General features: G+C 44.9%; 1 protein-coding gene across 1 annotated transcript in view; it reads right to left on the reverse strand.

The window, feature by feature from the left end:
- Nucleotides 1-4,332: 4,332 nt before the first annotated feature.
- The window catches only part of LOC119442866 (Down syndrome cell adhesion molecule-like protein 1 homolog), a 180,104-nt gene continuing 169,249 nt past the window's right edge, over nt 4,333-15,187 (reverse strand). Inside the window, exons 12-13 of the mRNA XM_037707910.2 lie at nt 13,889-14,029; nt 4,333-6,582 (exon numbers count right to left, since the gene is read on the reverse strand). Of these exons, the coding sequence (XP_037563838.1) occupies nt 6,482-6,582; nt 13,889-14,029 (242 nt within the window). The 3' untranslated portion in view covers nt 4,333-6,481. The remainder of the gene's footprint in view (nt 6,583-13,888; nt 14,030-15,187) is intronic.

Below are 15,187 nucleotides of genomic sequence, written 5' to 3' on the forward strand. Positions count from 1 at the left end.
CGTGACTTTCTGTACCGCACGTCACGTTTTAAAGGCCACCATCTGATAAAATGTTTAAGGCTTTCGCCTTAAAAAGATAAACAGGTGACTACCACTCATTCCCGTGCGTACGAAAGGCGCGTCAAATCTGACCTTTGTAAGCTGTTATACAAGAGCTGTAACCATCGGCTCCAGTACGGCAAGCACCTGTACAGTGGACATAGCAGCCGGCGTTTGGAAACCAGAAAGAAGCAAGGACATGGAGTTAAGCAGATGTTGGAGTATGCTCCGAATTTTGTCTTTCCCGTTAGTTTCAGTCCTTTCCTGGCTGAAAGCACCACTGAGTTCGTCAGCTTCTTTGTTTTCCTCCATGTGCACAGGAGGGGTGCACAAGGAGGTGTGGCCATCGGTCTGCACGGTGGCTTTGCTTATGTTTGCTTAACTGCAGAGGTATACGAAGGGAACCAGAGGAAAAGAGAGCACAGGAGTTGCAATCGTTATCATTTTATAGGGTTGCAGAAAAAAAGAACATGTTAGAGGCGTTGGAACACAGTTATGAGCAAGAGATAGGAGCTATAGTATAGGTTTAAAATGAAAACGTGGCGCAGCTGCTTGGAATTCCATCAGCAGGAGGCCCCAGGTTGTATCACCCGATAGCAGTGGCAGGATGGCTGTCGCCGGTCAGGTCATCGCAGTTTGGGAGAAAAGTCGGCATTCTTCGTTCGCATGGACACAAATGCGCCTGACTCGAAGATACTTCTCTTTTATTCGTAGGCTTTACCGACCGCTCTGGATAAAGACAAATAACATTTATTGCCAAGGTATTACTTGGTGAGAAAAACACGTATATCATGAAAGATCTTAGGACGGACGGTCTGCTGCCTCCGGAGAAGGCACAACGCCCACTTTTCTCAAAGGTGAGGACATAAAAAAAAGTAAACATAGGAATAGGAAAGGGAACAAAAAGCAAAGAGAAGTAAGGAAGGTGCCAACAAGTTTACTGGATGTGCTGAAAAAGCATTTGTCAAATGCCTATAAGAGATAGCTAAAACGCAGCGCTGCAATAGAGGGAAATTGTGAAATAGCACGAGCGAGTTACATTGAATGAAACTGTAAACCCCAACAAATTATAGTTGTACAATGTGTGCTAGATGTAGATCCACGCTACCAGAGACAGAAAACGTGTTAACTAAAAGAAAATAAAAAAAATAACGAAGCTAACTGTGGACTTATAACCGACAATGTAAGCTTAAATACCGTAGCAAAAATAAAAAAGCGTGATAGCGCTCTAGGTGAATGATGGCGTTCAATGTTTCGCAATTACCGCAGGCTGCTCACCGTCGCACATCCATCCAATACATGCTGCTCCATTTTCCTTGTTAACACACACACACACACACACACACATTATCAGCGCCAAGCAATGTCAGCAAGAATACGCAGGTGAGCGAAACGCAGCAACAAGTACAATTACTGCGCGTTGCCTCAAAGCCGCAATGGATCATCGGCCTCTAAAAAGATGATGAGCGAAAGGAAATAAAACGGTCGTCATGTTGCACACACACACAAAAACAGACATCCCAGACATCCAACGAATGTGCTTCGAGGAATCAGTCAATAAGCGCACCAGCGTCGCGCGAGCTCCGCGGCGGGCCTTCAATTACTCGGATGCTGCGGGTTTCCCAGATGCTGCACGCGCGCGAGGGACGCGCGAGCTGAGAACAAAAGAGCGGAGTATATGCACTGAGAAGGGAGATGAGCGGCCATGCACCGCACGGCAGCGCTCAGGACGCGGTGAGGTAACAGTTGCGCGCGAGGCGCCCATATCCGTTCCTCGGAGCAAGCATGCGTGCAGGAAACTCGCCGGCCTCGGTGTACGGGCGCGGGCGGCGCTGGCCCCGAATGCGGGGTGAGCAATATCGCTAATGGACGCTAATTAATCGCACGACGTTAATTATTTTCGGGATTCGAACGTCTTGGGATATTGCGAAAGCGGGGTCGCTCGAGGAGAAAGAGAAGGAGTACGTGTCTGAATGACTTTCTCTCACTCTCTTCATCTCCTTTCTTTATCCTTTTGGTTGCTCTTCGTTTTTGCCTGTCCTCCTTGTTCACGACTGTTGTTTTTCGCTCTTTATCTTTAGCGCGAAACTTCCACTGTCACGCCGCAGTTCTTCGGAAGGCGTTCAAATCTCCAGAAGGCGTCGTTAATTTAAATTGCGAACGGCGGCGGCCCTTTCTTCCAACCACGTAAATCCTCCTCATCTCGTGTCTGCCTCTCTCTCTCTCTCTCTCTCAATATCTCGCCATCTGCTCTCTCTCTTTCCTTCGCCGCCTCTCACCTTTCTCCAGACAGGCAATTGTAAGTGGTCCACGGCGGTGAGAATCTAAAAAATAACTAAACGCGAGCGCGAGGGAGAGCAGCGGCGGTACCCGCCGCTTTCCGCCTCTTGCGCTCCGACTCTCTTCCGCTTCCCGCCGACCACTTTGTGGAATTCGTTTCAAAGGAACAAATTCTGCGGCTGCCCATTCGGAGCGAAAACAGTTTTTGACTGTTCCTCGTGCGGCGGGCCATAAATATTTATTACGCGCGCCCGGTACCACGCAAGTTCTATGCCAAGTTAGCCATCTCTCTCCCCTCTTTTTCGCCCACTTCTTATTCTTATGTTCTTTTTAATTATTTCAGGTATTCAGGTGCGCACTGCCAAATGCCTTGTATCACGGTCCCTTTCTTTAGCAATACACAGAGGCCAAAACTGAAGAATTTTGGCACTGCTCAAGCAACGCACACACATCCATTTTTCCAACACACGAAACGCTCGTCGTTGTTTTGGCACCCGTATGTATTGCATTATTCTCGGGGGCCTATTGTCTGGGCGCGCCGAGTCGTTCGAGATTGCCGGTTGTTTCGGATTAATGGTATTCATTACGTTGACCATTAAATCATTGCATAAAGAAGCGTTCCCATTCTGCGCATTATACACTTGTTGCGGGCTTCCAGAACATCTGTTCGAATAGAACTGGAGTAAAGTGTGCCACGACAATAGATTGGTAGGTTCGTTTACTTAACCTTACTACGACATGCCAAGTCGCGAACGTGAAACAACCTATCCATGTCTATATATTAACGCTTACTAGAGCCTCTTTTAGTGGTAAAAGCTACAAAAGATGCGGCAGTGAAAGGTAAATTGTGGGGATTAACGCCAGGAAACAGCACAGTGGGTTATACGGCCCACCGCATGGAGGGCTGTGCATGAATTTTTGTCTACCTAGGGATTGTTATTAAGAGCGAAGAAATATCTCGCGCGAAAGGAAAGAAACACCAAGTGCGGCTATCGAGGGCGCGTGGCACGGGAGTTCTTCGTCTTCTTGCTGGAATAAACGGCGGCTTAAGACGCGCTGCTCTGGGCTCCTCGGACGTATTGGTCTTCAGCGTACTTGAAGCCTGGTCCACCGGACAACGAGGTCCTCTGACTTTACAGGGATCTTTAATGTCCACCTAGTTTACTGTACACAATCCTTCGTGCACTCCGTCCTCATTAAAATGCGGCCCTCGCGGCTGGGAATCAAACCCGCCGTCTCGTGTTCAGCAGCAGAACGCCCTAGTCCCTTACCACCGCGGTTTGTAGACGAGGGTGGTACAAAGGTCGTGTACGATGGCAACTCGGCTTTGATGCCTCTGCCTATGCCGGATGCAACTGTGATAGTAAAGCCTCATCTTCCTTGGCAGAGCTCGCTATGCGGCCTACGCTAGGCCTACGCTATAGGCAGCGTAGGCCGCATTACACACAGTGACAATGCGTCCTGCAAAAAAAAAAAGCAAGTCGAGATGCGCATAAATTAGAGAAAATGTGGAAATTCATAAATTAAGCGTTAAGCACAACGGAAATTACTAAGTATAGGCAACAATACAGATTTCAAGTACGATAGTTTTGTTCCTATCATTTTTGTCCCTGTCGGTTCTAGTACTTGATAGCTGCTTGATGTCATACCAACTAGACTGAACGTGAATATTTGTACAGATTCATGCCAAACAACTTTGGTCATATGTATTTACTGTGGCACATTGCGACTTGGCGTAAGCGTAGCGGAGGTATGTATTTGTTATAACAATGGTTTGTGTGTGCTGCACGAGGTGCGAATAGTTCGATCCGGTATGCTACGTCCGACAAAGTGCGCAGCGATGTTAGCGCTAAATTTGCCTAGCAAGAAATGAAAGTTTATTATTTATCAATTTTGCCTCAGCACACAAATCAGTGCTACTAATGTTATAATCAATGTTGTCCCACGCAGCCACCATACACCACGTGTTTCTTGTCGAGGCCGTGTAAACGCGCGAAAGAAGTGAAATTGAATAAATAAACTGTTTTATTCAATCAAGTTTCGCAGTTTCCTTATATTTTCGTTTGTACAGAGAATGAATGCAGTGGTTGGTTCGTACAGTACTGGGCCTCGAGAAGACAGACGACAATAAAATGGGTGAACCCAGTAAACACGCGGCCCATTTTATTATTTATTAGCTGAACACTACGTTCACTTTACTTCAAACAGCTCTATGCAACACATATGCTACAGCCATCATTGAGTCGATGTCTGCCAACTGCACCTTGCGAAACAACTGTAGCAGACAAAGTTTAACATGGAACGAACGTGTCACGCATTTGCCGCCAATATACAGGTGCTCGCGCCGAAGAAGTGTTGCCATAGCTTGCCACGTCCGAAACATGTTGGAGCTAACATCACCAACGTCACCCACTTTTCCATGGCTGTTACCAAACGCCTCTAATGCACACTTTCAAAGGCAATAGGCAAAAGAGCGAGATTTCCCAAATACTTAAAATGAATATAGATAAACATGAAATTAGTTTAGGCTGGTAGAGCATTCTTTACAAGGTCAATTTGGACTTATGTGGTGGAGAGCGACTAATGACGAGCAGTGAAATCAAATCTGATTTTTTTTTCTTGTTGCCGAAACCGCACCTCTGTTCAGATTTGCGGGCCATATTGATTTTTAGAGTACTTGCGCATGTTATGGCAGCTTTTATGCTTGAAAAGTTCTCAAAGCTCTCCTTTTCTCAGTCTGCGCTTACTTGCGAATTACATTTAAGCGTTTTCGGTTCATAAACACTTAAATAGCATTGAGTGGACGCTGTTAAAATATATGAAGTCAGAGGAATCTGGTGCCGGAATCTTAAGAAGTGCACCGCCCGGATCGTGTTTCGTGTCAGCGTTCCTAGAGTTTCTGAAATGCCTTGACAGTCTATGAGAGGCTTTAATTCAATTCATTGAGGTCTTTTTTATTTTTATTTTTTTCGCCAAAGCCATGATCTGATTATAAGAGATACCGTAGTCGGAGACGCTGCATTAATTTTGACCACCTGAAGTTCTTTAGGTAAGCACATTTGTGGCAGCTTTTCTCAGGTATTGGATGACGTCTACCGTACCTGCCGAAAATATGGCATCAGAGAACTTTGACGACAATGCTAAACCTAGAAGATCTAAATAAAATTTTAGAATACCAGCAGAAGCACTGCACTTAAAGTGCTAGCGCCTATTTCTGTGAATGTGGGCAACGTTTGATATAGAATCACACTGGTTCGTGCATCGCTTGCTCACCCGCTTTACTGCCTACGTCGGAGGTTTGTGCACTGTCTGGTAGCGTTTGCCAGCCAAGTCGCACCTTATAGTTTATAGGTAGTCGTAAGTTATTGAGACATTAAGAAAAAGCGCTGGATTATTTTTTGACAGGCAAATACAGGTACGTCTGCTCATTTTGAAATATTTTGGCCCTGGTTGGAGCATTGAATAGAAACTTGAGGGACGTCGGTGTGACACGTTACCGTGCTCAGTGCTCACGTGATTGTAAGACAAAAATGAGAATCAAAGTGAGTCTGTTAACAAAGGTACGGTGACTCTCCTGAAATCTATATTGAAGCATGTCCACTCGGACGTTCGATAGATACAGTTAAGGGCAAACAATTACTCAACCCTTTTGTGCACCTTTCCAATAAATTTTGTGTTCACTTCGCCGTGGCAAGACATGCGAAACAAATAACTTTGCATCGTTTGGAAAAATACGAAACATGCTTCAAGTGACACTGAAGTGAAAAACTTAGTTAATAGCGGACGCCCCTGTAAGTAGTTCAATATGCAAGAAACTCTGAACACATATACACAAGATGGATTCACAACTTGCTAAATCTTGGAACACGACATGTCGTTTGCCGTGGGCGGCGGGGGAAGTGAGGGTCACTACCGTCGATTCGGGTAGTCCGCCGTTTTGTGGAAGCCAACAATCATCGCAGGAAAATCAATACGCTTGTGCATTCGTCACCTCCACGAACCGGTGGCCTGCGATCATTTTTCACGGGCGTACAAATAGACGCATGTCGCAAGAGGATTGCACGGCGCCACGGCGGCATCTTTGGCAAGAACAGCTTGATGCATCACGTTTCCTGAGTTGTCACGCAAGCAAAGGCGGGTAATGTCCAGGGTACGTGTCGACTTAGCCTTGGGACGACCATATCCGCAGAAGCCACAGATGCACAGCCAAAATACCCACACTGGCTGACGACGCAGATCCGGCGGAGGTTTGGGAACGCCCGCCTGCGAAAAGCGTAAACAAAAGGTAGAGAAAGAGCATTATTAAACAGCATCAGAATTAACTGAGAGAAAGTCAGTAGCCGTTTTAAATGTTTAGCTTGACATGAAGAAACGACAGGTATCAGACTGAAAACAGTCGGTAGGACTAGAAGGAAGCTGCCTAGAAAAAAAAATTCACCGACGATTACGAAACTCCCTAACGCGAAATTTGAGCACAGCTCTATAGGTATTTTAATTTAGCGATGTATTGGCTGGCGTGGACAAGCGAGGTGAGGCGATCAATGACAGCGCGGAATGTTTGGAGCGTCAGGTCAGACTGCGTGATGAAAGCGCGGTATGCATATCAGGAACGAAATTGAACGCACGTTTGTAAACACACACCCAGTCACGCACAGAAAATGAATGGCTATGCTGGTGCGCGCCGGCTAGCGTGCGCTAGAAGACAGAAGTGCATATGACTGCGTGATTGAGTGAGCTTTACGAAACATTGTACGCAGCTGCGCCACATATGCGCCCAGTTTCTGGAAATCTGGGAAGAGAACGCCCTGCGGAAGACAACTGGAGAGTGAGAAATGTGTACGCCGGGCCTAGCACATTTGCTTCGGAGACATTTTGGGCAGACCAAAAGCAAACGACGAAGCTGCGTTAGCGGCGCCGAACGTAGATGGGAAAAAGCGCGAACTTTTAATGAGCTAGTAAAAGCGAACCATAGCAAACACGGTGCTCGCCATCTGGATGCGTGCAGGAAAGGATGACTGATGAGTGACATGCTTAATAATAAATGAGTTGTAATAAAAGGAGTGGAACGCGATAGCATTCAAAGATCCCTGACTGCTTCTCACGCTTTCCCGACAACTGCAGCTTAAGCAAGCGTAATGGTTAGCGGGAAACACTGGCGGCGAACGCTTTGCACGAAGGCGAGCTTTCTGGTAGAAAGGCGACCTCTTATGTGGGGCGATCCCGGAGATATTGCACAGCCCCGCCAGAAAAATTGCATAATCTTCAGGTTTCCGTTTTTGTTAAGTACTTTTAATATTCCAGACTGGGAAGATTTAACATAAAAGGCATGCGCTGTGGCTGTTTTGTTTCATGACATTTGTTTGTGGATTGTCATTCTCAAAATTCCAAGGAATAGCTTTGCCAAGAATGCCAGACAAGGTATGAGCAACATTAATGATAGAATGGTGTGGCAATATAACCCGCATATACCGTATGTCATATAAGAAGGCAGTGGCATATACATGTACCTAATATATATTCGGAGGGCCTGCGTGGTTGGGGATAATTCTCTCCGCCACCCGCCGACATAGCACGCCGACTGCCGACGCCGGATTTCTGTGACACGCCCCCCCCCCCCCCTCCCCCCTTAACGCTATCGTGTGAATATTAACCTTACCGCAAACGCAGACTTGGTATTAAGCCGCAAGACGCAGAAACGAATAAGCACGTGGCGACTCCATCTTAACATTCGCGCTCTAGCTGCCTGTGACGTCATACAATTTGGTGGCATCTGCTCGGGTCTAGTTCACGGATTAGCGATAAGCAATGATTACAACAAGGATATATTCTATAGGAAGTCGGAGTTCCACCTGGAGAGTTCTGACAATTTTCACTACACAAAAACGACGAAAACTCGCGGAAATTATTTCTAACATGCGGGCGTCGCTCTGACGTACCGGCGGCGCAGTTTGGGTGCGAAAAATGATGAGAGAAACATTGTTCTCAATTTTCTACATTACATTAACCAACCTTCTTCATACAAATAAATTGCGCCCGAGCCCTGACAGTTACGAGATAGCGCAGGGCTGGGCTAGTTAAAAATTAAATTACCTCGTAATAAAGGCTTGCCAAAACCACGATATGATTATGAGAATTACGGTGAAAATCAATTCGAATTAATTTCGACCACCGGGGGTCCTCTAACGTGCACCCAATGCAAGGTACACGGGTGTTTCTACATTTCGGCCCCGTCTAAATGTGGACACCACGGCGGGGATTTGAACCCACGCCTTCGGGCATAGCAGCGCAGCGCCACGGAGGATGAGCTGGGCTAGTTGGTTTAGATTCCTGGTAAAGGATCGCAAACAAACAGACGAAGAACACTTAGACAGAAGAAGCGCTTGTTGTGTCGAGGGTATTTAATTGTGTCTTTTTGTTTCCGCTCCCTTAGGATGAACCTGGAAGTTACATTTAGTGTCCCTTTAAGGCTCAATCATACGCATGCCAGTTTCAAGCCACGGCGACCAGCGACAGCGACGAGAGACAAGTTTGGCTGTCGTGGAGGGCAATCTGTCGCCGTCGCTTGTCGCGTGACTGATTTCTGGACAGCCCGAAAATTTCTCTCGGCGTTTGGAAGTTCGCACGGCGGCTTCCGGTAGCTACCAGTGATTGCAAAACAACTTAGAAGCACCCATGCTACTCAGGCCGCCCGTTTGGATATGGTCGCGTATATTAAAAAAAAACGCTCTTACGCTAGAACTGTTCGCAAGAGCTAATTCCAGCCAACCCTGATGCCGGACATATCATTAGCGAAGGCAGCGGCCAACGGTAAAGAGCACTTCCGAACAAAAAAAAAAAGCTTTGCGCATTAGTTACTGGCTCTCCGTCATGACACCAAGAAATAAACGGTAAAATCAGTCTGCGGTTATTCTAACCGCACGCAGAAGGCAAATTATTGGCGATGGCTTAGGCCTGAAAAGCCACCGAGAGCTGCGAGAGTTTTTTTCTTCTTCTTCTTCTTCTTCTTTTTACCAAATAGGGTGTGGTACAGCACTCAACGCTGACGACGTGGAACGCATTTTCGATGGAAATGACGGCACACAAAACTAGATATATACTACACACTGGTTAAAACGTTGGTCATATAGCACGATTGCATATTTTATTTATTTACGGGCGCGCGATTGCATTTATTATTCAGCCTAACAATGAACATTTGTCGCTACTTTTTGTGGTGTCACGTCCATGTGGTTGCCCCACGCCGCGACGTGACTGCACGACAGGTTCAGCATGTCGCATTCCTTGTCGCTGTCGCTTGAATATCGCGTGCGTATGGTTGTTTCTTTAACCTCTAGGATTAAGCATTAAGCTGTATGCCGTAATTCTTCATGCATCGCTCGGACCGGGCAGTATTCTGCCATGTGCTAGCTTTTCACTTGTGTGACTGTAGCTGATATTTTGACAGCACCGAATTTGCCTGGCATGGACTGAATTTTGCTTATTGCTCGTGACAAGAAGAGATACGATAGACAGTGGAGTGGTTCACTTCACCTAATGAAAAACTAGCTCATTTAATGTGTAAAAGTATATCAAAAGCGCCGGCCAATTGTTCACATAATTCCTACGGCTTATTGTTGTAGAGTGGAGGTGTTTTTATCTTAAAAACCTCGGAACTACATCACAGGATGAGGCACCTTGTGCTAATACTAATTTAGAAAGATATGAAATGATTTAATTTCTGTTTAAATATAATCTAACGACTTGGTTTTGTTTTCATATCACAATACTACTCGCTGTTTCATGACTTCCTTTTATTTTATCTGTTGTTATTTATCACTTAACATAGTTTTTGTACACTAATAGCAGAGTGCGCACTTTTATTTTATTTCATTTTATTTGCTTTTGTTCTGGTAGCTGAGTTTGTTTTTCTTTTTGGAGTTGAAAAGTCCTATCGCTGTCCTGCCTCGAAGAATATTTAGTCGATAAGCTCCGAAAACACGGTCAGAACTAAGATCCCATCCATTGCTTTATTTTAAAGAGGTTCAAAGTGTGTTGAGTAACTTGTGACAATTTCAAAGCCATGCGCCTGCGCGTGACGTTAGTTTGTGTGCATATTGTGTACTGCATGCGTGCCCGCTCATCACAGTGCGTTTTTGCAACACGTCTGGGTGGTAGTGAAAAAGAAAAGTGGATTGGGGATGCCGCACCAAACACTTTATTATGCTTTAGGCACATTATTTATCCTCTCTTGATTCAAGTTAGATGGGGTATGAGCTCAACCATTCCCTTAAATCAGTTCAAACAAATGCAGGAGATTTGCACAACATTCCATGGGGTATGGCCCGTTCCGTAAAGTACTGGCCTTGCTGGTAAATCTGAAGCTGCTTCATGCAAGAATGCCGCAGCCACATTCTGCGTGTGTCACATTTATGTAGACGCTTTGTCAACATGCTGCGGACTTTCTAATGAACAAATGTACAGGCCAAGAAGCCGGGAAAATATAATTAAGGGATACTTTCAGCATTTGGTGGCTTTTCCGCCACAGCAAATTCTCATGAACCTTAACAATACCATTTACGAAGAAGTACGCGACAAGGGGATCTATCTCATTACACAGCTTTTTTTTTTTTTTTTTTTTTTTTTTACTTGTGTGTAACGCGCGCTGCTTCTTCAAGCTAATCGCAGCTGCTCGTTATAACTGCGTGGGAAGACGAGTATCCGGATACAATCAAGTCTCAGATATAGCTTAGAACAATGAGAGTCTAAATATGGGCGAGAGATGGCCGTCGTGAGTCGCAGATGGCTCGCATATCATTATGTTATGCGTCTCCGACTACAATTTTTATCCTCGTGGCATATTCTGTCCTAATTTGTTCTCGTGCAAACGTTCTTTTTCGCGAGAGTTGCAACATTTCACTAGCAGCACAATTTTCGCATTATAGACACCACTTAAATTGTCTAGCGCAAGTGTGTCAATGCATTGTTGTCACAGTCAGGTTATAACTTCGTGTGAAGTACACGCCCGTGATACACAGGGTGTTTCCGCGAACACTTTCCAAAATCCTTAAAGGTTGCCTTTTCCAGATAGCACAATTCTAGTTCATGAGCTGGTCTACTCCAAGAGGCGGAGATTACTTGCACAAGAAATTGAAATGCATAATCGAATAATTAACAGAAATTCACTAATTAAGTTTTTAACTAATTACCTGATGGTCCATATTGCAATTTACAATTTGTAGCCGTGGAGTTCACACGGCGGATCCACTTGGAACGAATTTTCGGGATGACACCAGTTTCGAGATATCAATTCCCTAACTTTGCGGAGAAATGCATTGGCGTTCCAGTTAGGTTCTTAACAAAACGTCGCTTTATGCATTGAAGCACAAATTAACCTCTCCAAAGTGGTGTCACCCTGAGAATTAGTTCCAAGTGGATCCGCTTTGCGAACTCCACGGCTACAATTTGTATATTGTAATATGGGCCATCAGGTAATTAGTTAAAAACTTAATTAGTGAATTTTTGTTAATTAGTCAATTATGCATTTCAATATTTTGTGCAAGTAATGTCCGCCTCTTTCAGTAGACCAGCTCATTAACTAGAATTGGGCTATCTGTCACAGGAAACCTTAAATAAATTTTGAAAGCGTTCGCTGAAACACCCTGTAGAATCAGAACCTTTTTCCACGAAAGCTGCATACGTTGACTGTTTGCTCACCGTGCCCTTACCTGAGAGATATTTTATCCGGGGTAAACAAAGACTACACTTGTGTGTGAGTAATTGCAGTTCACACTCACATAGTAATTCCGCTTTGAGCCTCTGATGCTTTGTAAGCAATAGTTTACCCAGCACCAGCTCTCAGCACTACGCTCGACAGGATTGACAACCATCCCCTTACTGAAGCCAGAATTCTTGTTCCCTGGTCCCAGCCGACGTCGGTACGAACTGCTTTAAAAGCGCTAGCATGGTCTATTTTTTTAAGAAAAAGAACTCCTTGAAAAAGTATTGAATGTGCGAACTGATGCGTTCCTTTTTTATTATTTTTTTATCTTCTCTTGTTTTCTTATCTTTTCTGCCCTTACCCCATCCCGCTGTGCAGAGTAGCCAACCGGACACTTAACCTGGTGAACCTCTCTGCCTTTCACCTCTTATTTTCCTTCTTTGAGCATGTTTTTAGTCAGATTTCTCATTCATTATAGAATTTATCTTTCTCTTGTTTAGCGTGATGACATGATATTGTAGAGTAACAATGACTAAATAAAGACGATATATTTTCTTCTTTAGCAAGTTCATTTAAAACGTGACTACTTCTATAACTGTTACTCAAGCCTGCCCGCATGCATTTTAACGCCAGTTTTTTTAATGTGTAATCAGTCATTGTACTTTTCATTGCTATAGATTTACGTTTCTGCCATTTATACAGGGCTATTAATCGCTTTCCGTGTGTCACACTAACTTTAGGCCTCTATCGCGCGCTAATTTTCTCTCCTCTGACCATTTCTCAAGTCTCTGTAAATAATTATTTAGCTCTAACTCATATTTCGCATCCATTTCCGATCTTAATGGCGTTTCTGGTGTTTACTGTGTCTTTATATAGCTAGGTGCGCCCATTTTGGTTTTGACCGCAAGCAATTCGCGCCTCATCTGCGTTTTCCTGTAGAGCGTGCTTTGCCGCAATAATAACTATATTGCGGCTAAGCACGCTTTAGGGCGGCATGTTTTCGTTTAATTTAATCTTTTGTTATGTATTCTCTCTTTGTTTCTTCTGTTTGATTCGGTAGAGCTTTTGCTTTTCTGTTATTTTTACAGGGCCCTACCTCTACAGCTAAAATCGTATCATTATCCGCCTAGGTACGTCTGTCTTGTACTTGCAGCACCAGAATCACAGCTGGCCACGATAGTCTTAGAGGGAACACTAAAGAGAAATACCTAAATAGTTTACACTGATAAAACAGACTTTCAAAACTCTGTTTTTGTTTAATTTCCCGGTCAGAGGTTGATTATTACACGAGAAAAAGGAAAGCCGCCAAAGTTTAAAATTTTGAATCTTGCGCCGTGACCTCTGCGCCAGTAAGTCAGTGCGACGTCATAAATTTCAAACTATTTTCTTGTATTTGGACCATTGTGGACCGTTGCTTCAAGTTCTTGAAACTGGCTATGCTCAGTCTTTGGCTCTTTTGGAATATAGTGTAGTTCATTTTTTTTATCAATAGTAAGTTAACTAGGCCCGAGAAGACGCCGTCAAAATTTGCCGACGTCACGGCGAGGAGGTGCAGGAACTTGACGGTTTTCGTCTTTCCGTCTTTTCTGACTATTTCCGGCATTGTAAAGAGGTAATTTATTAGACAGCACAATTTATTTTTTCGCTTTAGTGTTCCTTTACCATGATACCTGTTGCAGAGTTAACTGAGTCAATGGCGCAATCAAGCAGAGTAAACCTTCAGCCATTATGAAAGCATTCTCGACACTTGTATTGGAGTTTGGAAACATAGTTATAAGAGTAAACAGTCAGGAACGAGTGATACATTCTCTGAGAACAAAGAATCCAGTTAATCTTTTTTTTGTAATTTGTGATACCGGAGGTCAGGTTTACCTTTTTGTCCTTTGGAAGACTCCTTGTTGTGAATGCCGTCTTGAAAGTGCTGGACAGCCCATCGGCCATTTGTTTTGTCAGGGTTCTTGGCTCCTGTCACGGTGTTGCTTGTCGGCTTCCGGTGAGGCCAGTCAGCGCCACCTGCCGATAAAAAAGAGAATTCCGTAGAGTGTGAGATGAATAAAAAAATGCACCTCCACTCTTTTCGAAGAAGAACACTTGTGAGTGAGTGAAACAACTTTATTGAAACCAGCAGATTGAGGCCTGGGCCTAGGCCGCGCCCGGGGCGGTAGAGAGACCGTGTCTCCCAGCCGCCTCTCGAGCTCGCTGGATGGCACACAGTTGGTCTTGCAAATCTGAGCTGATTGCACTTGCGGCATTGAATTTACTCCCGGGCATTGTCGTGTTTTGTGTCAGTTTTGTAAGCACAAAGATGAAAATTCTCATTTTGTGCCTTCTGAGTGTCAGGTTGTAGTGTGAGGTTTCATGCGAATGTATGAGGTGTCATGCGTTCGTATAATTGGTAATGCCACTGAAAAAACGTGTAGCATAAAGTATATCCCCGAGGGAGTTCCTGGCTTGGTTATCGTCGCACATTTAATGGTCACTCATTGACATTCTCAAGCCACTTTCTGAAAGTTGTAACGGGTAAATATTCCGCGCTGATGTAAGAACTATTCCGCCGGCTTCGTCTCAATGGAAGCACACAAGTTACTTATACGAGTACACAGTATTAATACTCATAATTACCAGCAACTGGATAGCTCACACCTAGTCTGGTTTCCGGCTCATCAGGGCCACTCGGTCAGCTCCAATGGCTGCAATCCTAACGAGCAAGCTCACTCTGCTGTGCGAGATCTCACATGCCGCGCATCAGATCAGGAACTGCTCCAGAATGACTGCGGCTCCTACAAAGACCCACTTAGTACTTTTCACGACATCACCTCACACTATAGGGACGGCAGGAAGTTTTTTCCTCCCCCCCCCCCCCCCCTCCATCCGAAGCTGAACCGAGCTCAGGCAGTCACATTAAGAATGCTTCAAACTAAATATTATCTTACACATTTTGTGCTTAACAAAATTGACCAGGAGTTCCCCGCGGAATGTACAAGTTGTGGACACACTCCGTGTCTATTTGATCATATGTTCTGGCTGTGCCCCAACCAAAGGGCTTCGGACCTCAACAGTGAGGAGGACTGGAGTCGACGCATATCCAGCGAAGTCCTCCAAGATCAACTCCTGGCCGTCCGGAGAGCTCACGACATCGGGAAAGCCTTTGGCCTACCGGTGCCTTCGTGG

Source organism: Dermacentor silvarum, chromosome 2 (genome assembly GCF_013339745.2).
Source record: "Dermacentor silvarum isolate Dsil-2018 chromosome 2, BIME_Dsil_1.4, whole genome shotgun sequence".
In the NCBI taxonomy this organism is placed as follows: domain Eukaryota; kingdom Metazoa; phylum Arthropoda; class Arachnida; order Ixodida; family Ixodidae; genus Dermacentor; species Dermacentor silvarum.